Below are 23199 nucleotides of genomic sequence, written 5' to 3'. Positions count from 1 at the left end.
GCCACACATTGTAAACTGTGTTCCAAGGAGTCACTGCAGAAATGGAAATAAGCTCCTTCCTCCCAGTGTTCCCTCAGGTGCTCCCACACTCAGGTCTGAGTTCAGTCACTGCTGTAATTTCCACAAGGAGAAGAATAACAAGGACAAAACTATTATTTTTTTGGGGGGTGGGGGAGGATGTTTTTTTAATTGGAAGAGAAAAACACCTTCTTGGCACTCAGCTTTTACACAAAAACTAGGTGATATAACATTCCACTTGTACCCAGGTAATTACACATAACTTGAAGGAGCAGAAAGTTGTGTCAGCCAGTTTTTTACGTAAAAGGAAAGGAAAAAGGAAAGCAATTCCACTTTTCTCTGTTATAATTTCTGCTGTTCAATCAGACTTGGTAGCTCACTGAAATGTTCAGAAGAGCAGAGTAAAAATGTGTCGGTGTAATGGCTCTCACTCCTTGGTACAGTTTAGTTTTCTACACTCCTTTCCAAACCCTGATGTTCCCATCAAAGAGGTTGATTGATCCATTAATCTACAGGTTATGACAACCATTGAGGGGAAAAACAAAACCAAAACCAAACCAAAACAAAAAAACCCACCAAAAAAAAAAAAATAAACCCCTCAAGTGCAAACGCTGGGAATACAAGTTTATTTTCAAATTTCTGAATGTTTTACAACACCGGGGAGTAAAAACAGTCGCACCAAAGAAAATACTCCTAGAAGTCTCCTTGTCCATCCCTTGAGGGTCTCATTCTCCTTCTGTGCAAAAGTTGGCTTTTCTTTTTAACTTCCTTGCAAAGAGCAGCTATTCCTTAATGATTATCATGTGGAGTCTTGGCCTTCCCAATGCCTCCACTTTGGCTTCTTGATTAGTAGGAATATTCTAAACAGTAGATACTGAAATAGCATCAGAACATGAGAGTGGTTTGGAGGGTTTTTTTGTGAACTTTTAATCTTTTTTGCTACTAAAGAGACAGTATAAAAAGACAATGTAGGAGAACATTTGTAGTCTTTGCATTGCAATTCAATAAGACTTTTGGCTTCTTATTTCCATGTTTACTGAATCAAAACAAGGAGCAAAGCTTGAACAAGCTGAATGGACTCCAGCTCCCATTGCATGAGGATTGAATTCCAGTTTCCAGAGCTGAAGGGTACTACTGATGTCTATTCCCTGGGCACTTAATTCCATATATTTATCAGTAAAAGCATAGAAGTGAACCAGAATAGCTGGGGTTTAGGTTTACTGTGATGCAGAGTGTATTGATGAGAGGGTTATTTTGTGTTTAGAAGGCCAGGCAGTGTTTAATCTGTCACTGCAATGCTTTTCCTGCAAAAGGTGCCCCATGAACAGAACTGTAGAAGTGGAACCTCCTCCTATTTACTCGGCATGAACTGCAATGTTTTTGGGGGTTTTTGGTTTATTTCTGTTTGGTGTGAGGGTAGTTTCCCTAATGTGTGATTACTCCAGATCCTGAGGCATCTTCAGCACACAGATGTGGTCATTTTTACTCCAGAACTGGATGGCACAGTCCATCTCGTCCTCCTCCACACTGGCACGAGTCCACATCTCTTACCGTGCCACCTCCGGCCGATTTCTGTTTGCACCTCAAAACCAAAGGAGAAAGCTATTTTGTGGTATAAATGCTGCTTGGGAGCAGACCAGTGGGAAAGAAGCAACACAGAAACAGTGGCTAGAGAAGAAAAGGGAAATTTTTGGACATCTGAGTTCAAGTTAGTTCCCTTTCTAGCTGATGAAGGAGGATCCTCCAGTTTATCTGGCCTGTCCCACCGTGTCCATCTTCTTGCACTGATGAGAACTTCCAGTGTGGCTGGCTCAGAGTTTGCCTCCCGTGCTGACAAGGGTAAATGAACCCTACTCTTCCTTTCAAGAATTAAGGGCATATTGTATGTAGTGATAGGACAAGGGAAAATGGTTTTAAACTGAAAGAGAGTAGATTTTGCATGTTCTGAAGAAATTATTTACTCAGAGGGTGGTGAGGCACTGCCACAGGATGCCCAGAGAAACTGTGGATGTTCCATCCCTGGAAGTGTTCAGTGCCAGGTTGGACAGGGTTTGGAGCAACCTGGGATAGTGGAAGGTGTCCCTGCCCATGGCAGGGGGTAGAACAAGATGAACTTTAAGGTCCCTTCCAACCCATAATTCTGTGTGAGCTGATCCAGTTCTGTGTTCCTACTTAATGATCATGGGCACAACATTCAAAGCTTGTTATTCCAGCTGTCACACAATTAAATAAACAAAAAAAAAAAGGTCCCACTTCCATTTTTAACTTACCTGGTTTCAATTTCAAGCCTGTGCCCTCAGTCCACCTTCCTCCTCTGAACTGAAAGGTCTATCAGCACTAAACCTGAGGTCTCTAACTCCAGCACTCTAAATCATGTTCTCCATCACTAGAATATTTTCTCAGCAATTTTTTTTAATCTCCTCCTTTTTTTTTTCAAAGTATTCCATTGAAAATTTTTTCTACTAATGGTCTCACCAACGTTGCCTACACAATTAAACGTTTGCTCCACATTGCCTGCTCTGCCTCAGTTGCTAAGGGGTGTTGTCTTGTTGCCATCTGCTTCTAGAAAAGTATGATCTGCAGCAAGTTTCTTTACCAACATTCACCAATTTGTGGCTGAGAAATAATTCTGCTTTGCTATTTAAGATGATGAGGGGAAAGCCAGCAGCAAGCAGGAGAGACTTTTGCTTTCTGTTGTTGACAGCTCTGTATATCATGTACTGGCATGTTCACAGAAACATAGAGTGGGTCCAGACCACCCACTAAAGCCTCCTGTCACATCTGATTCTTGTAAAAATGTGCCTTTCCAGATGTTTAATGGGAAGGAAGTTTCTAAATTGAAGAGCTGTGTGTCTGGAATGTCAAGCTGAACGTCAAGCTGTGTCTATAGTTAGAAGGGATTAGGATTGTTAGTCAGTATAGTCAATAATCCATAGACATATAGGCAGCATAGACAAGAATTCACAGCCATAAACCCAAACAGAAGGGCAAGAGGTGTTGAAAAGATTCAATTTAAAATTTCAGAAATTTCTGATAAAATTCAGGAAATCGGGACCGTGGCACATGTAAATGATTAAATACTGTTTGAAAGCCTAATCAGCCCTAGACTTTAAAGTTGGAAAATGAAGATTTGGTCAATACAGCCCAGGGAGTCTGGAGTGATTAGGGACAGGATTCACCTCCTAAACACACCTTTGTCACTCCAGTGGAAGTCCTTTATGAGGAGGGAGGGTGGGAATATATGGAACAGGATTGTCTCTTTTTAGGAGCTGCAGGCAGAGTCCAGCAGAGTCTTAGTGCAGTCTGAAACTGAACCTCAGTCATACCCTAAAATAGCTTCCTCAGCTACCCTGGAGTCAAAAAAGAATAGGAAATTCCAGGATTTCAACATATTCCAAAATATGGAGGATAAACTTTTTTGTTTCTTATATAATTCATTTAAGATTCATTCTCATCACAACATCTAGACCATAAAAATGGATCTGGATACTAAGATAAATGGAATTATTCCTGTCCTGTCTACAGTTAAATTCTGAATTACATATTCTAAACAGAAAAACAGTTTTAGCAACATGAAAATACTGAAAATCTTCAGAAGCATAAGAAAAACACTGAAAAATAATATTTAATTATGGGGCAAACAGCATCAATTTTAATTCCAATTTAATCATAGACCTTTGGTGGATGGAGACCTTTCTGCATCGCTGCAGCAGCTTGTGCTTTTAGGGGATTTCCAAACCCTGCTGTAGGGCAAAAATGTGAAGAAAGGGTAAAAAATACTTGAGGGGTAGAAAAGTAGTAAAAGTTGATTTCTCCACTAGATGGCTTCATTCCCATGAAGATAATTGAGCTGAAATCCATGGCCCTTGATTCTCATGTTAACAGAGAACGCTGAGAAACTGCAAGATTTGATTATCTGCTTGTATGAAACTGATGTTTTTGTTGTGTATATTTGCCAGTGAAAGCAATATTGTAAAGGATATAATTCCCTTACCTCTTGGTTCAGGAAACAGTAGAGAACTGCTACAATAAAGCCCTGAGAAAGACCAGAAAAAAAAAGTTTTGGGTGTTAGCAAAGTTTGAAAAAGCAACTGTCACTATCTGACCTCACGTTGTGAATTAACATGTATCACTAGAGGTGGGAGGATTACTATAAATTGAAAGATATTTTCTGTATCTCCAGTAAAGCTGAACAGGCAGATAAACACCTGGTAGGTGGCATTTCATTAAAGTCAGTAAAACAATACGAATTCACAAGAACAGGTGATGTGGCAATTGAAGTTCTCCCACGACATGTTTACAAACCTATCATCCATTCTCCAGCCAAAACCACCCTGAATTAATTCTTTACACATTATAAATCAGTAAGGAAAAATGGACTTCAGAAGGATATCCATGGATGGAGCTCATCCAGCTTTTCAGTCAACTTCCGTGTCTTTGCAGTGTATCAGACGAGGTCTATTTTCTGCCTATTGAATCTGTTAAAATCTCAACTGAGATAAACTCAGGACAATCCCAGGAGGTCAAAGGACCTCCATGAGCAGATGCCAGCCCAACCCCTCACCCTTTTATTCATTAACTTATTCATTAAGTTGTTCATTAACTCAGTGAAGGTCCTCTCCCTGTAGAGAGGGTTGAGATTAAGATGGGCAGGGTCCGTTGGACAATGGATTCAATCCTCAAGAGGAACAAACCAGCCCAATTGCTGGATTTTTGGTGATTCTGACTGACAAATGATACCACATTCCCTTGTGAGGTTTGGTGGGATTCCCACAGCTGCTTCTTGGAGACTCTGAGGTGCAGCACAGGGAGAGGGAGGGAAGCAAAGGATAACTGGGTGCTATCCTTTTTAGGAGCTGCAGGTAGAATCCAGCAGAGTCTTAGTGCAGTCTGAAACTGAACCCCAGTCATACCCTAAAATAGCTTCCTCAGCTACCCTGGAGTCAGAAAAGAAGGGGAAATTCCAGGGTTTCAACATATTTTAAAATATGGAGGATAAACCTTCATGTTTCCTATGTAATTCATTTAAGATTCATTTTTCTCACAACATCTCGACCATATAAATGGATCTGGACACTAAAACAAATGGAGTTATTCCTGTCCCACCTAAGCAAAATTCTGAATTATATATTCTAAACAGAAAAACATGTTTATCAACATGAAGAAATACCGAAAAGCTCTTAACTCAGGTAGCCAAACCACCTGGGGGATATGTCAAAGCAGCCCCAGGAGCTGTCCTGGTTGGCACCAAACTCCTCGAGCTGTCCATGCCCTGTGTGCCAATTCAGAGCAGTTGGGGGCATCCATCAAATATTTTGCAGGAGGGAAAGTGATGTGGCATCGCTCAGGATGGAGCTCTGCACGGGCTGGCACATGCACCAGGCACTATTCCGTGTTTATGTTTGATCATCAATTTATCCTTGGCCAAAAAATCACCAAGGGGGCTGGACCTACAGCTTCAAGTGCCTCTGGATAATTTAACATCAACCCAAATCAGCTTGTTAGTGAAGTCAGGGAAGGCATGTGGACTAGGACTCGTAGCAAAGAAGATTTTCTCTGCTTGACTTTGACCCACCATCCAATTTACACACTTCTCTGAAAGTCTTGGCCTTGTATTTGCAAAGTCTGCAAATCTGCAGTCAAGCCTAAAGCCAGGTAGGATGGAGGACGTGTCTCCATGGATTGTGACCCAGCAAAGAACCATGAACTTGGTGAGGAGAAACTGGATTCAGGATCCAATGATCTTTTATGCAATCCTATGTCATCTGGACACAAGGTTAAATTAGAAAAACTACTAAGAAGGAGCTGAAGCCTCTGTGGTCACTTTACCTGGAAAGATCCAATGCAGAGCTCCAAGTAAAGCCGGACCCCCAGGCTGGTGTATTCTGGGAGGAAGTTGAAGACAATATAATGGGTTCCAAATAATGGAATTAGGAGCAGAGTTGCCCTTGAGAGACATCTGGCACAGCACATGGGAAGAAGAAAGGTGAAATTACTTCCCTCAGTAAAGACTAATGCACAAAGTATGGCACAGTAATGAACAGAAGTGAAAAAACCCTTAATATATATATATATATATATAAATATGTAATAGAAATTAACATGCAGACTCCCTTTACAGGCCTCATATAGGAAAAGGCAGCTTAGAGGGTAATTTTTCCTGCTCTAGATCAGACATTCTAATGCAGATTCAATTAATGGTTTTCTTGTCTCACAATTGATTTTATTTGGAGGGCAGACATTTGAACTCATCTGAATATATCATGTTGGCTCATATCAGGTGAATTGTCTTATCCTTTGGTCAGTTTCCTTGGGAATGGGATAAGGTTGGGAATTTCTAAAATTTAATGCCAGTTAAACCGAGCCTGTCTGTGACACTGAACAAGTACTTCTCTATTTAGAAAATATTATATAACTTTTTATTATTGAAATAATTGATTTTTTAAAAAATTATACCATACATTACCTGTACTGAGAAGAGTTATTGAAGTTGATTTGTCTAGGGTCTAGTTTTTTCAGCAAAATTCTGATGATGTTGACAAATAGGACAAAATTGACCTGAGAGGGGGGAAGAAGAAAAAGGAAAAGGTTAATTTCTCATGCAAAACTTCTCAATGAAAATCTGGGGTGGTTTAAATTTCAATTATGATGTATTGTGTGCATTTTCAACGGTGTCAGTGTAAGGTTATTAATGTTATTTCTACTGGCAGCACTCAGGTATGTAAATAGATTACATTCCTTCTGAAAGAAATGGCTGAAGATGAAAACTTGAGAATCTGACTTTGCTAAGCAAAATATTTTCATCGATACCTTGTGTGACTCTTTTACTTTTCGTAGCTCATATCAGTTGGAATATCTTTTGAGATCACTATTGCATTAAGTTTTTGCTGATCTCTTTAGACATTGTTATTGGAACTTATCTGGCCAAATATCTCTGCAGTGAGACACCTCCATCTGAGCTGATCCCCCTGTTCTGCCTTTGCCAGCAGTGGAGAGCCAACAAAGCTTTGGGAGGTGTTGGGAACGACTCATCTCCTCCCAGAGAAGACATTTATTTTAAGTCAGGTGCCAAAAGCACAGATTTCTCTCTGTTGACTCTGAAGGAGTCTCTGAGGAGCATTAACTCAGCTCCAAAGCTCGCTAGGGTCAAGCCTAACTTGCAAATCAAATTTTCTACGACTGCAATTTGGCACAGATTTGTCCAAAGTCTGTGAGGCTGCTCGGTTTTCCACGATCAGAGAGATTCTCCCTTATGCATCTCTGAGTGTCCATAGACACCAACTCTTCTTTAAGTGAGGCTGAATGCTCCATTTTGCCTAAGAACATCCTCATTTTACCAGAAACTCCAATCTCATTTTATCCATCAGTGATGCCTCGTGTACATTCCAGCAGAAAAATCATCACTGCAGTCCCTTGGCTTCTGATGTGGATGTCAAAAGGGGGAAAAATAATGGAGGTAGGAGGAAATGCAATAATTTATTGAAATATGGGTGAAGTATGACCAGAATTCGACTTGAGATTCTTTACTCACATTATTTATGCATATCTTTAAAGCCCTTTCCAACCCAAACCATTCTATGACTCTATGTGCCTCATTTGCATGCAGCTGTCCTCCAAATAAATTAAGCTTTTAGTAGCTGGTCTTAAGGTCCAGTAGCTGCTTTCACAAAAACACTGCTTGGGTTTAATGACACGTGGGAGTAATTTTATATGATAATTCATTTAAAGCCCATCAGTTCATCCAATAAATGTCAGGCTCAAGAGTTATTATCACTGTTATCAGCTGTGAGCAGAAACCTACTGACCTTGAAAGTTTGTGTTAAAATTTATGGCTGCTTCTGAGGTTTTATGCTGAAAAATTGTTTTCAAATATTATAAGGATGGTTCAGCTACTCACTCACGATTCATTTCAATTAAGTGACAATTCTATGAAGGTTTTAATTTGTTTGAAGGACGTTTGCTTTGTAAGGGTGTTGGTTCTCTGCCCCTTTATAGTTAGCATTGTATGTGGGCAAGTTTACAGTAGAAATTCTACCATTCCTATTCTCACATCTCAGCAAACAGTGACAAGATTTTAATTTAAAAGCCTTTTTTTCTCCTAATTAATGTTGGCAAACTCAGAAGCACCTACCCCCACAGAAATTATAATAGGTCCTTTGATTAGCCACCAGTAAGGAGAGCCTTCATTAATATCCCAGCATCTGCAAAAAACAGCAAGAGTTTAGAAAAAGACAGGCATGTAATCACTGCAATAAATTAAAAATATAAATCAAGAACACAGGATAATGTAGGAAACAAGGACTTACGCTGTGTCTTCAAAGTAGAATTTTGCCAGAATCCATATAAGAGTGAAAAGTGTAGGAAAACCTGTTGAAAATTTAAACAAAAATAGAAGTCGTCTGGTTTCATCAAATAATCCAAACCTTGTCCATTGAAACTCTGCTGTGATGATACAGATAATTAATTTTCAGAGCTGGAGTCACCCTTTGTGGTCTCCTCACGTAAGAGGAATTGTTTTAAACTCAAAGTATAAAGCTAAAGGGGATTCTTCTGATTCCCAGGGTAAAATGAAGCAAGTTATGTCTCGTTTGTCTCTTGAAGGTAGAAAGGGACACAGAAGCTGCTTTGCACATGATGTAGTTCTGCCCCAGAGGACTGAACTTGCAACCTCTTGCTCAGATGAACCCAACTCACCTGTGTGCTCTCCCTGAAGGTGGCACTTGTATGCAGAGAGCACATTTAACCTCAGGTTTAAGTGACAAGGGTGCTTTTTGCAGGACAAAATATTTAGGAATTGCATTTACCAAATCTTAAAATAATAGCACTATTAGCACTTTACAAACACAGAAGGTGATACACTCTATCTTGAGCCTTCCTAAAAAGGGACCCAAAGTCTCCCTAAAATACCTAAAGTGATTCAGTTTGCCGAGTTGTCAGGCCTACCTTAACCTTTGGTGGTAACATCCACGGATTGTCTCCCTCAACTGACCAAAAAATTCCTCTGGGCAAGTGCATTCACCTGCCATAAAGGAGTTCTCTGCTTTACACAGCAGCTTACTCTGGGCAGCCACTTAGTCCCTGATTTCTGGGTCTCCACAAGGATCTGAACACTCAGATTTATTCCAGACTCCACCAGAAAGGGGGGAGGGTGTTGCTGTTTCATGCCTGACCTGTTATTTAGTGGATAGGGCTTTTTTATTCATGCAATTGCCCAATGCATAAAATGAGCTGTAGCAATATTAGGACAACAAAAATTCCTTCTATGACTCCAGATGGACCCATTCTCAGGCTGTGTAACTATATTCTGCACAAACAGGAGCAAGTCACATCTAACTTTGGTGTCTGTGATGGTTCCTTAGAGGTGGCTGTGTTTTCAGTGGGGAGAAGAAGGTTGAGAATGAATCTCTCCCTGTGGGTTCCCAAATGTACTTAATTTTCCACTTATTTCACTGGTACATTAATGCTGTCCTTTAAAAAAAAAATTGGTTGTTCCTCACTAATATGCATGTAAAAATGAAATCAGAGCAATGCCTAAGTTAGGTAGTTAGGTAGATTAGATTTCACATCCAGTACTTTTAATGGGCTGGATCACAGAATCACAGAATCATGGAATGGCCTGGGTTGGAATTGGCATTAAAGATCACCCAGTTTCAACCAGCAGGGACACCTTTCACTAGATCAGGTTGCTCACAGTCCCATACAACCTGGCCTTGAACACTTCCAGGGATGGGGAGTCTACAACCTCCCTGGGCAACCTGTGCCAGGGCCTCACCACCCTCACAGGGAAGAACATCTTCCTTGTCCCATCACTCCCTTCCCTTGTGCAAATTCCCTCACCAGCCTAATTTTAAGCCCCCATTAGGTGCTGGAAGCTGCTGTAAGACCCCCTAAAGCCTTCTCTTCTCCAGGCTAAACAGCCTTGTTTAACATCTTGCCTTTCACTGATTTCATGAAAAAACCTTACCCCAGCCAAAGAGGACAAGCCACCAAAAATATCTTCTTCCATGAGAAAGGGATGAGAGCAGCAGACAGTTTAGGTAAAGAGCCTCCACCAGCAGCCACATGAAGTTGGTCATCATGAAGTAGTGACAGAAAACCACAGAGATCTTGCATTCAGTCTAAGGGACAGGACAGTCATAGTTTAAGGTGGATACAAGTGTTTGATTTGCAGGTGTAGCAGACATCTGTAATTCTGGTTGAGTTCTACAAAGAACAAGATCTCACTGTTGCATGATGTTTAAAATGAGATCTTCAAATGTAAGATGGCTTTTTGAGTGATAAGACTTTAACCATCATAATACTTTGGAATCTCCATTGTATTTTGCTTTATATCTCCGCATTAGAAATGCAACTTGGGCCCCCAAGCAGGTGATTTTTTTCACAAATGCCCTGCTTTCAGTGTATCCTTGGTGTCAAATGCTTCTTGGACAAAGGTTCAAGGACCCATTTTCCTCCTTATGCTCAACTCTAAACTTCTGTGTGGCCATGAGCAATGCAGAGGAACCATCCCATAAACCTGTATTTGAAAGCCATTGCCTGGTTGCCAAGATTTTTTGATTGCTTAGTACCTGGAGTCTTTTGTGGTTTACAGGTCAGAGTTTCGAGTCAGAACATGAAATCCAAGATTTCCAGAAGAATCAGCTTTAAAAGTTGTTCTGTGAGGTACTCAGAAATCTTCAGGTTTAGGCTTCAGATTATAGAAAGGTAACAGTGAAATGATACTTTTTGCTATGTCAAAGTCTAGATTTGATTTAGAGTACTACAAGACCACAAGTTGATGCTTTCAGAACATAAAAGGTTCACATTTATGGAGGCAAAACATACTGAATAAAAGAATTATGTAACTTCCACTATAGGTTAGAAGGAAAAAAATAAGTAGGAGTAAAAAAGAGCCCTGATAATGAAACCATATACAAGTGGTGTGCAAAAATATCAAGTACCACACTATCCTACTTTTCATGTGCTTACTGTAGAGAAGCTGCAGTGATCAATGCCTTCCTCTTGGAAAAGGACAGCATCCTTAATGAAAATAGCAATAGCTTTCAAGATAAACGTGAAAAAGAGCTGCACATGGATATAATTCCTGGGACAGCGAAGCCTCCTGGAAGAAAAGAAGAGAGGTCTTTCTCAGCACAGCTGGCTTGTGCTGGGGGTAATTAAAATAAGGAATAAGCCCTTGTTTCACCTCATTTTCAAACATATACAGGAAGAACACTTGCATCTGCTGAGGTCTTTCAGGCAGAGATAGAAACCTTCCTCGTGTGAAGCAACTCACCCACAGTCTACACCTCAATCTCTTTCCTTGTTAGAGGGAGCCCTGTGGATGTTTCTTGCCTGCCAAATTTAAGGAACCTGGAATTCCTTAAATTTATGTTTGTGCTCAGCACACCTGAGCCAGGCTTCTGGTTGGCATTATTTTGGGGCCAATCTCGTGTTTGAGGAATGATCTTTGCTGATACAATTCAGACAATGGCTAAACCACTCCTGAGACCAAGCAGGCAGGGATATCCTGGAATAAGCAGATACTTTTCCCAATGAACAGGGCAAGAGTTGCTTAGAAATATTTTGCCATGGGTGAGCTAAACTGCATTAAACCCCTGTGCAGACAACCTTATCCAAAGTTAAAGGCTTTTTCCTTACTTTACCAGAGTTACTTTTATGAATTGAGAGCAGAGAAGGGCTTTAAAACAATTCAGCACATCTACTTTAAATTCAATTTGCCACATCCACCTTAAATTCTCAGTTAATTAATTTTAAATTTTGACTGTTATTAAATACAGGTTTTTGTGGGAGTTATACAGCTTCAGCTTTATGTTTTCACTTGGACATAAAGATTAATAAGCAAAGAGTTCCATTAAAAGCTGAATTCCCCCCAGCTCCAGTAACCTGAGGGTCACCTAATCTCAAAGTTCACCCAGAGTGGGCAGAATTTTATTGCTGACCTCAAATGTCAACCCCATTGTTAATTATAATTTTTTTCCTCCTTATTGCTGTGTCTCTTTATGTCCATTGTTTCTTCCTTTCCCCTCATTTGGGCTGCTTTGTTTTCCTGAGGTCAGAGTGGATGTCAATAAACATATCTGTTGGCTTCCAGACATGAACTGGGAACCAATAGAGATCAAGAAACTTTCCCCAGAGAACCCTGATTCCCACAGCACAATAATAAAACTCCAGACTTTTTTGTCTTGCAGAAATACAAGAAATAAACAAAGATTAATAAAATGAATCCTACATGGCAGCAAACATTAAATGTACATTAAATGATAAAATAAATGAGCAATTTTACTCCAAATACTATAAATTATATCAGAAAATACCTAATTGATGGATAATTCAGTAAGAAAGAAATCTTAACCAAACATAGACAAATTCTGAGACTAATTTTAAAATATGTCCTTAGTTATAAATTTTTTGATAGTAATATATGCAATGTCATAGGAACATTGATTCACAATCAAGTTCCTTGTGCATGTTCTTCTTATTAACATAAAATTCCCTGAAGCCACACAGGGCAAGCACACATAGTTTATAAAGAAATACCCTTATTCCAGCAAAAGCAAGTAAATTTTTCTCTTGGTTATTGAGGATCAAAGTGAGTTGCTGAGTTTTGCCAACATTCAGCCAGGGTTTATTTCTCAGCTCTGATTCTCTTTCTGCCTGGCTCTCTCTGATCACTTCTCATTTCAACTTTAATGTAACATTATTAAACCAATACGGCTGGAAATCTTTATTTTTATTCATCAGGGTATCTATCTATGTTATTTTTAATGTCTAGTGTTGTCTTCTACAGTGTCAGATAAAGAATTCTGTTAAAAGAATCAAGGTCAGAGTACACCTTTACCTGAATGCAATAAGAACTGTCACAGCAATGATGAGTGAGGTGATGGACACGCTGTATCCTACAGTGTAGATGATCCTTATAGTAGAAAAGTAGGATTGCTGTAAAGGAATAGAATTATTTGTCACAAAACTTGCAGCTAAGTGACAGCTTTCTTACAGATTCTGGCTGTTTTGCTTTGTTTGGTGCTTCCAATCATTTCATATCCCTGACTGCCTTTTCTTCCCCCTTTTAATCCCACAGCAAAAATCAATTTAAATCCCTCGTTATGTCTCTTTTGTAAAGTCCCATTCCATAGTTATGTGGATACAGGTCAATCTGACACCAAAACATGTATTGATCAGGGTGGTTTGAAGCTCATTCATAAAACCATAAGCACCAAAGCCAACCTTTAATGAAAGCACTGTTAAAAATCAGATGCATTTTTATAAATACTGTGGTTTACAGTGTAGTATATTTTATATGCATTTTTATAAATACTGTATTTTATATTTTTTAATGCTGCTGACAGCTGGCTACATGATGAATACAGAATTCCAGCAACCTTTCCCTACATTTCTCCACTTTCCTACTCTCTGCTTCCTTATTTCCAGTATTACCATCTATTCTTCCTTTCCCTTTCTATTGTATTCTAGTTACTTGGTTTTTTTCTGCTTTTATTTTTTTCCTCCTCTGTTTTTCTCGCTGCCAAACTCAACTGTTACTCAACCAGAATGTCAATGAAAACCCATTTCAATTTAAGTGGTACCTCTATTGGACACGACCTCTGAGTGAGGATAAGTTGACTTCCACTATCACACATGAAAGCAGAAAATAAAATTAATAAGCTCTAGGCTGCAAATCTTTCCCTTCAATCCAACATGGGCCATCTCTTGGGTCCCATTTCAATGCTTGTATAACCTAAAATCTTCACAGCTGTGCAGTGCATTGCTGCAGTTCACTGTGGGGAAGGGGATATACTTGTTTTGAGCCCTAAGTGTAACCTCAGGCATTATATATAAGGGTTCATTTAATTTATTTTAGGTGCTTAAAAATTAGCTGCCTAAATATGAGCAGCTGAGTCTGGAGTAAAATGAGGAATGTGAGAGCCTGGCCACAGAACTGAACTGTTCAAATATTGACACAATCCTGCTTCTTCTCATTCTCTTTCTTTTCTTGTTAATGAAGGGAAAGAAACACCCTCAGAAGACAATTCAGCTCGTGGGAAGATGAGAACTTATGGGTTTCTGACAGCAAGAAAAAGGATCTGTCACCACTCCTGCCTTAGCAAGTGCAGGTCATGGAATCCCTGACTGGTTTGGGCTGGAAATGACCTTAAATACCATGTAATTCCAACCCCTTGTTTAGTGGTGTGAAACATTTGCTGCTGAGGACCCTACATCCATGGGTGAATATTTTTCACCATCCATGGTCTAATCTCATGGGCTGAACATTTAATACTGGCCAGAACACACCAGGTGCACCTTGAATTTTTCTTCCAGTTTAGTTTTATCCATGAGAAGATGGGTTATCCTTTCTGAGAACAATAACTGCAGTAACTGGGGAGAGCCAAGACATATCCCTGAAAAGCTCCCACCTGATCCTGCCAAAGCACTAATAGAGACCCACCTTGTGGTGATTAGACTTGATTTGCACCATAAATTTTTGAGACTGATGAAGTTGTATGATGTGGAAACCAGGCATAGTGGCCTCTTTTTTTTTGTTTAGTGGATGAACTGTGAATTGTATATGATTATCCAAATTCCTGACTATGCACAATTCCAGCCAAAGCTCAGAGAAGTACCTCAGAGCTGGAAAGCTTGCCAGTAAGCCTGGATCCAGCACTCCATGAGAAACATCAAAGCTGTGCTAGGCTGACCTTAACTGGCAACAAATCAGATGTGGAAAACACAGAAAATAATCAAATCTTAACGTTGATAAATCCACAACTGAGGAGTTTGCCTTTAGGTAAAATAATAGAATAATCATAGAATGGGCTGGAAGGGACCTTAAAACACATCTCAATCCAACCCCTCTGTCACAGGGACACCTTCCACCATCCCAGCTTGCTCCAAGCCCTCTCCAACCTGGCCTTGGACACTTCCAGGGATGGGGCAGCCAAAACTTCTCTGGGCAACCTGTCCCAGGGCCTCCCCACCCTCACAGGGAAGAATTTCTTCCTAGTATCTAACATAAATCTACCTGCACTGGAGATTGCTTTTACCCCAGCAATGCAAGGAAACAATAAAAGAAGGGAAGAAAGAGAAGAGCTGCACTTCAGTGTAAGTATTTATTTATGCAAAGCAGCAGGTGCTGAGGCTTAGATCCTGGAAAGAAAGTTTGAGCTAAACAGTTATAACAGTCAACACAAAAAGTAATGAGAAGACAAGTGAAATCTCCCCATGATGATATAAACTATGTTTTTATCCATATTAGTTAGGAATCAAGCACATAACCTCCAGATAATCACCAACTGTCAAAACCTGGCTGAAGAATTATGTCAGATTCTGATCTGCATTACTGACATATAAAAAACATTGAGACTTTTTTTTCCTTGATGAATTAGGTGTTTTATGCAGGATGAGAAACCCAAACCCCTCTTGTCCTTAGATATTGCTGAATTTGGAAGAGAGGTGCTACAGCAGCACATCACTGGTGCTGTGATATTACAAACTCATCTTGCTGACTGATATTGCTGAAATGTCTTAATTCATATTTTATGAACATTTTATGATACATCTCTAGTAGTTATATCTGTAGACAAGTTCATGATTGTCTGGAATTTGCAGCTGGCTTTGTTTTTATTACACTCTCACACATGAATAATAAAACATTCCTAGTTATTTTCCAAAATAAGTGGCTAGAGTCAAATCTGAATTACATTCCACACTTTCAGCTTCAGCTGAGCTTCCCTTTGCAGTGTTCTTGCAGGAATAGAAGGGAATCCTATAACATCAACACACCATTCACATATTTTTCTGTAATTAAACTTACTTCTTCAAGGGGAATCTCATCTTCTACTGGACAGGCGACGTGGTAGGGAGGGAAGGGGTCAGACCAGCCTTTCCTTGTGCAGTTCCTTTTCACTATCCCAGCTGAAACAGAAGCACTTATTGTTTTCCAGTGGAAAGCCATGTAATATGGAAAATAAAACCCAGGAGAAGACCTCTGGCTGGTACAAAGGTTATGCCAGGAGGAGAGGATCACCTGCATTGGCATCTCACAGAGTTGGTAGGACACTTTGTGTGTGTACATTCAGGTCATCAGACACAAAACTTTATGATTTATCTATAGACAAACAATGGGAAAAGAGGTGAGAGACAAGGGTAGGGGTTGGAAGGAGTAAGGAATTAATTAAATCAGGAAAAAAAAGTCCATTGGAGAGGACTGGGAAGCACTGCTCCATCAGACTTCTGCTTTGTACAGCACTCACCCTTCTAATATACCCCTTCTCATTTCCACCTCCCTTGGGGTTTATATTTTCCTTGCAGACCAGAGGCTGGGATAAGCAGTTCCTTCTATGAGGATAGCACATTTCCACAAAAAGATTTATGACTCAGATGAAGGATAAATCCGAGAATCCCATGGCAGGAAATGAATCTGCACAGATGAAAGGGACTTTCCTTATCCCTCGCTTATAACAAGCATGTGTTGGGTGAGGCAGAGCTTGGGCTTTACAGCTTCTTTTTCTTGTGGAGCTGCCAAATCCAGGTCTTTCCTGGAAGATGGTTTCCTCCTTGTGGGCTCACAGTCTGTTCCTTGCCATATTCACCCACAGAGCAAGCAGACACAAAGGCATTAGTTTTGCAGCTTTGCATTTGACCAAACACATGTGCTGCTTCGAGGACTAAATTCTGATTTGTATCTCCAAACTTACTCTTAAAGAACAATCACGTTACTCATTCCTCTGCCTTTCATTTCATCCCAAACCAATCAGAGCACAAATCTCAGAAATCCCAGTGCTCAAGTTCTGACCTAGAGAACCTCATGTGAGCTTTGTCAAGAACTCACACAACAAGCTGATCCCAAAACCCATGGAAACCCCATGGAATCACTATTTATTTCAGTGGGTTTTGGATCAGGGCCTCATCACAGACTATGGATAGTATTTAAAATATGAGCAGAACTGCTAAGGTCCCTCAGATCCTACTAAAATCTTTGCAGCGTTGCTCTGATCCAGTTGGAGAGTAGGAACATGCAACTTTCTGTCTTCACTCTCACTTTTTAGAAACACTCCTTTAGGTAACAGAAGAACAGGAGTACAACCCTGATAGTACCTCACCTGGCTCCTTCATGAAGTGAAGGATGATGTTTGGGCATGGTAAGGCAAGAGTCTCTCCAGCATCTGCCTCTGGCCAGCACAGTAATTTGTCCCAAGTTCTCTTGCAACCTCAGGCAGAAAGCAAAATATATTTTTAAGCATAATTATATTTGAGCAAAATAAAACCTTTTTAAACTTTGCCACTCCACCACTTACATATCTTGCAAAAAATAGTTTAGCCACAATTTTTATTCTATAATGAGAAATAAACACCCTCAGAGGATTATTTAATCTGCTTTAGTTAGACCCACTGTGTTAGACTGGGGTGGGTTTTTGAAATAATGTAATAAATGAAGAGGTATTATGGAAATGGGAGGGAGAGTAATTCTGGCAGAAAGACAAGATAACAGTAGTTTTTATGGGGTTACCCTATTTTTAAAGATCAAAACACCCTCACAGACATGCAAGTATGATGCCATGACATCCAGTTGGATAAAGAGTAGGAGAAGGACACAAGGATTAACTTAGATAAATTGACTGTCCATATTCAAATGGGAAAGGCTGTGGAAAAAAGAATTGAAAGGAAAGGGAATAGATGGAACAAGAGCTGACAAGACAACAGGTATGTGCTGTTATAAGTAAAACCCTCAAACATGCACATTGGCAGCCTGGTTGTGTCCTCACTCTGCTGGTGGGTCACTTCTCCCTCCCTCCCCTCATCCCTCACACATGGACACCTGCTGATGTTGCATTTCCACGCTCTTGTGGGTCCTCCAGACATTCAGCCTCATTTTTTTTCAGCTCTGTCATAAAATCACATTCTGGGTGGACATTTCCAGCAACCTACAGGGAGTAGACGATTAGTAAGAAGGGGTTGGATCATCAGTCATTAAGTCTTACTTTGGCAGCTAATGAGGTTGTTTTAAGGACATAAAATGTTACCTTAGGGTTTAGCATCCAGAGGGTACCACAATCTCTGCACAAATTGCAACACTTTGAGATCACAGAATCACAGAACAATTAAGGTTGGAAAATGCCTCCAAGATCAAGTCCAACCAGCCCTGTCAGATCCACCACTAAACCAAGTCCCTGAACACCACATCTACATGTGTTTGACCCCAGCTGAGCTCTGCTAAAGGCAGTAGAGCTGTAATACTTTACATCAGAGCAAACCATCAGGCAGTAGAGATGTCAGAAGATGGTAGCCACAGGTCTGGAAAGTGTATAAGATTCCTCTGTCTATGTTCATAATCAAAGAAATCTTTGCTAGGGCCTGACTTTGAGTGCAGGACTCATTTCTACCCTAAATTTAGCTAGACCCTGTTAAATCTGGCCCCAGAAAGACAGACTGCACTGCACTTGGTCAGGGTCCTTTTCATACCAGTGGAGGGCTCAGCACTGCAGGACATGCTGCAGAGCCCACCTGTGCATAGAAAAGCCCCTACCAACCTCCAGAGAAACACCACCTTGGAATCACACACAATTCCTGCAAAACTGTCTTCTGAAAGAGTTTTTCACTCTAAAAGGAATTAATCTGTTCTCTCCCTTCTACCATCTGCTTTTCTTTACAGAGGGTGGGAGGCAAAGCTCCTTTCTTTGGCAAAAAAACAAACTCTGCACCAAAGCATTTGTTGGTTTGGCATGAAGGTGTTTTGATAGCAGGAACTGTTTAGTTGCTTTAGTCCTTGTTTAGACTTGAGCTTGTGTGGGCACCAGAAGAGAATGTGAAGGCCTCCAGAGAACCTTGGCCACCAAAGGACAAATTCTGCAGCAGCCTGTTGCACACCACAACTGCTGTGGTTGTACCCGCTGGGCAGAAATACACATTTAATTTTATGTATCACAAAGAAAGGAATATTTGTCTTATCCAGCCATTGTCCCCAGTCCCAGAAGACCAGTTGCCATAAGAGACACTCTGACTTAGCTCTGCTCCCAGGCCACTGGTGCTGGTGTGCTCCACATGAGTGAACACAGATATAAAAACACACAGACGCATCAAGAAAATAAACTCAGGATGAGACTTGCATGGTGAGCAGGTGGCTGGCATATGGCTCAGTTTTCTTCCACCCAGGGAGGATTAATATTCAGGGAATTTTGAAAATAAATATCTGGCTTTCAGTTCATTCAAAGGGCAGATTGTACCCGTTCCAATAAGCTGGTGTTTCCCCTCCACGTCAATGCCCACATCTCCTGTTGGTCTGCAGAGCATTTGAACTGCTTATTGTCTAACAGCTTGAGGCTCTGAGGCTGCTGGAGAACACTGGATTAATTGCACAATATTTGTTTTTTCTGGGGTTTGGACCCTGGTGCTTGAAAATTCCATTTATGCCCTTCAAGATCATCTGCTTCCCATTTACTGCTCTTTTAGGAGGACGTGGTTTTCTTGCCAAATTTACAGACAGCAGTACCATGGATCAGTTTAAGGCAGCAATTAAAAGGTTCTTGAGGCTGAATGAAGCATGATGCCCCAATGATGTCAGAGAGATCAGTCAAAAACAAGAAGCCTGGGGAGCCCCTCAAATCAACTAAGATATGTCATGGTAGGTGGAATGAGAGAAAATTGGCAGCTGTCGGGAAAATCTTTGTTCACTTGATATCTCTCTTCATGCCAACATATATTCTATCCCCCCTTGTACTCACTTTGGACAATGAAGGTCATCTATGCTGGAAAGCTCCCTAACCAAGGTGTGTGACAGCTATTGCACAGAGTAGCTTTATTAGTCAGTAGGAAAAACAGTCAAACCATTTGCTGACAATCTATTCTACAACATTCTCTTGGTTCGATGAACTGTGCCCAGAAAAACCTCAGCAGGCAGGAAATGTACCCGTTTGCACTGTCCTAAATTATTTCTCCTGGCAAAAAAAAACATTACTAGACCTTGCCTGTCAAAACTCTCTTTGCTCCCTGAAATGTTCATGGCAAGAGCAAAGCTTGTTAGGCTTATTTAGCAGTCCAGGAAACCTTTTTTTTTTTAATTTTTGATTTCTAAGTCTCCAGACTTGTGAGAACATTTTACCACGTGTGTCTCAAACAAAAAGATGAGGCTGATCAAGCACCAGGGATTCAAATTATTACCTCTTCCTTCAAGAAGACCCAACCTTAAGAGATGCTGTGGCAGTTTATATGCAAGTCATCACTAAGCACTGCTTGAATAGACACTGAATGTAAGGTCTTCTCTGGCACCAACTCAGGTAAAATAAATTGAAAATATTCATTCAGTTTCTAAAGCCTTTAAAACCTCTCCAAAAGTTGAGTTCAGCTCTACCAGAAAAAGTATATGATCACTTACACCAATAAAACTAGATGGTTGTTTTTCCACCATTATATACTGAAATAAGAGTTGTTTACCTATCCTCTATTATAATAAAATATGCAACACATGCTAGGAGATTTTTATTATACACTAACACATAAACTTGATTCTGATCAGTACATATTCATAAAATAATCAATGTAATTTTATAGAAGAAAGTGCTATTTCTCTTGGGTAAATGGGCCAGGATCTTACAGAGACCTTCAGTCATATTTTAACTATTAGTGTGATATTCTACTTAGAAGCAGTTATATGTATTTACTCCCACTACAGGGAAGTGGAGTTTGTCACACAGATGATACAAAGGAAGCTGTAGCTTCACATCAGTAAAAAGTCTTTTCAGTCATTTCAAGGTGCTTTATTTTTCTCAATCCACAAAAAGACTTCTGTGCCCCCCCCCCTTCATGAAACGTTCCTTTGGAAAAGAGATTCCCAGGAAAGAAAAAAAAGATATAGAGGAAGGATAACAAAAGGAAGATGCTGAAAATGTAATTACTCTCAATAACAAAGAAAATATCCTTCCCCCACTTTGCACAGACATTTCCTGATATCCGTGTGATCCTGAATGCTGGTTTACTAATCTTTGTCCAAATCAAAATATCGGCAAGACCTCTGAGCTTTTAAATCATTTAAATATTTCTAATTCTTCCGTGAACATCCCTGCTGCTTCCATTTGTTACCTGAAGCATCTCAGCTGTTTAAATCACATTAATACTGCCGCCAAAGCAGCTGAAATTGTAACTAATAAGACAGTATAATCTGAAATTTAAAGAAACCTCTGTCAAAACTCAGCTACTCTAATGTAACAGCCCTCCTCCAATTTCTTCTTCTTGTCACTGTCTTAAAGCCTACACACACATACACAAAAAAAAAAAAAAAAAAAAGGGAATTCTGCCAATTATGTTGCTTCTCTACAGTGAGTGTGGGATAAGAAAGCAGTGAAATGAATTGATATAAAGATCCTGCAACGTGTGTCCCTTCTGCTGCTGCTCACACTTTTCACAGTATCTTGCCTTGTTTAAGAGGAATCCAAAGCAAATAAAGAGAAAAGAGAAAGAAGCTGTATCTGCCCATCTGCTCCGAGGAGGAAATAAACAATTATTGAAACACAATGAAGTCAACGTTTTGTTGTTTGCTTTTTTTTTTCCATGCAATTACTTACAAGCACTGCCAGACTCAGGGTGTGCAGAGCACAGTGGTATAAAGCACAAGAGTTCATGTTCCAAAGCAAGAGTCAGACTTCACTCCTTTAGCCTTTCTCAGCATCTCTCACCTGCTTTTTGACTTCTCTTTCTCCCCCCAGTTGCACATTTGAAGCATTTATCTTTTTGCACAGAAGTGACGTAACAGGACAGTGGAGTGGGAAATAAATATTAACAATTCTCCAAGCTGTGTTTAAGCTTTCCAACTTTTTGACTTTGCTTCATTCTCAGTGACGGGACTGGATGAATTGAGTGATTGATGCCAAGGTTATGAGAATCCTATACCTTCTTTCTTTAAACCCAAAATTGTTTTAGGAGCTCTAAACGTTGCTAATCCTGTATTGAACAACATTGCTGTCACAAGAGAAACCCTATCCTAACAGCTCATGTTGATGTCAATTTATTCTAATTCACATTTTTCAGTGCAGCTCCAGTGTATCTGTGTGTGGGTGTAGTGACCATGGTGCTACACTTTAAAATACAGGGTCGAAAGCTACTCACAGCCATGTGAGCAAAAATTCTGCTGGGTGCCTGCTGGACATTGATTTGAAGGCAAAATTCACAAGGGATCCTTCCCACTTTGCTTGAGACTTCTGAAAGTTCAGTGTCTAAATCTCAACCCATCAACTCCTTTAGTCAAAGTATTGAAATGTGTGCACTCAGCTCATTCATCTCATCCTAAGCATTAAATGAAAATCCATTTAAATCTATTTTACAACATTCTCTTGTCTAATCTAATGTCTAGAAGCCATAAATTTGGCTGTACTCCAGCCCTGCTGGGTGTGTATCAAAGTCTGTCCATCAGTTCATACTCTCTTGAAGGACTTCAAATCCCATATCAACATTAAGCAAATGTAAACATTGCAAGATCAGAGACTCAAGATATGAAATATCTTTTAAATATTGTTCTCTGCTCTTCTATTGTCATATCCTACCATTCCTCAAAATCAATTCTTAACCCCAGTTTCCATCTTCCCCCAATGGTCCATCCTACAACCCCACTTTCACTACTCTTTATCCATCTTCCCCACTCATCTTTCTGCACTTGTTTCAAATGACTTCTTACTGCTTATCTACCTGGATTGGGAGTGGGAATTCTGAGCCCATGGAAAGAACCCTCTCACTTCTCAGAGTCACCACAGCTACAAGGAACTAAAGCTGTACCTGTGCAGGGCCCGACTACATTTGGAAATATCTGTGGGGATGAAGCTTTCAGGGCTTGTTTGTAGGTTGGATCTGTGAGGGAACTGAGAACACAAGAAGGGGTTTTTGGCAAGCTTTCCTTTCAGTGTGTGCAAAAGGCTTTATTTCATTATTCCTCAAATACTTGTACCTTGCCTAGATTAGACAAGCTTTCACAAAGCTGTCTAAAACAAAATTAGAGCTACGCTCCTGTCAATTTTAATCTTTTTTTTTTTCCAGAGGATGAATCTTTTTTTTTTTTTTTTCCAGACCTTGTAAATGAACACTTACAAATGTATTTATCATAGGCAAATTCTGTTTCACCCAACCCCATTTCAGAAGCTACATAATCTTAAGAACTGAAAGATTTCCCTGCAGAGGTGTAACACGGAAAAATTTCAGCCC

General features: G+C 40.0%; 1 protein-coding gene across 1 annotated transcript; it reads right to left on the bottom strand.

The window, feature by feature from the left end:
- Positions 1–1477: 1477 nt before the first annotated feature.
- Positions 1478–21629, bottom strand: GHRHR (growth hormone releasing hormone receptor). Its single transcript, XM_032703618.1, has 13 exons — positions 21573–21629; positions 17834–17939; positions 17118–17225; positions 15830–15930; positions 12860–12957; positions 10987–11119; positions 9983–10136; positions 8325–8385; positions 8150–8219; positions 6485–6576; positions 5848–5977; positions 4013–4054; positions 1478–1600 (listed from the first exon to the last, which is right to left on the bottom strand). The coding sequence occupies exons 1-13, from the start codon at positions 21627–21629 to the stop codon at positions 1478–1480; spliced, it is 1275 nt and encodes a 424-aa protein (XP_032559509.1).
- Positions 21630–23199: the final 1570 nt, after the last annotated feature.

This window comes from Chiroxiphia lanceolata, chromosome 1 (genome assembly GCF_009829145.1).
Source record: "Chiroxiphia lanceolata isolate bChiLan1 chromosome 1, bChiLan1.pri, whole genome shotgun sequence".
Classification (NCBI taxonomy): Eukaryota; Metazoa; Chordata; class Aves; order Passeriformes; family Pipridae; genus Chiroxiphia; species Chiroxiphia lanceolata.
This window is presented reverse-complemented; position numbering and strand designations above follow the sequence as displayed.

What these genes read in the sequence shown, in the direction of transcription:
- GHRHR (XM_032703618.1), bottom strand. Translation starts at nt 21,629, where the DNA reads ATGAACTCTTGTGCTTTATACCACTGTGCTCTGCACACCCTGAGTCTG. An exon ending in TCACTTCATGAAGGAGCCAG is followed by an intron (nt 15,931 to 17,117) that starts GTGAGGTACTAT and finishes CTTCTGTTTCAG; the next exon opens with CTGGGATAGTGAAAAGGAAC. An exon ending in TCTGCATTGGATCTTTCCAG is followed by an intron (nt 4,055 to 5,847) that starts GTAAAGTGACCA and finishes GGTCTTTCTCAG; the next exon opens with GGCTTTATTGTAGCAGTTCT.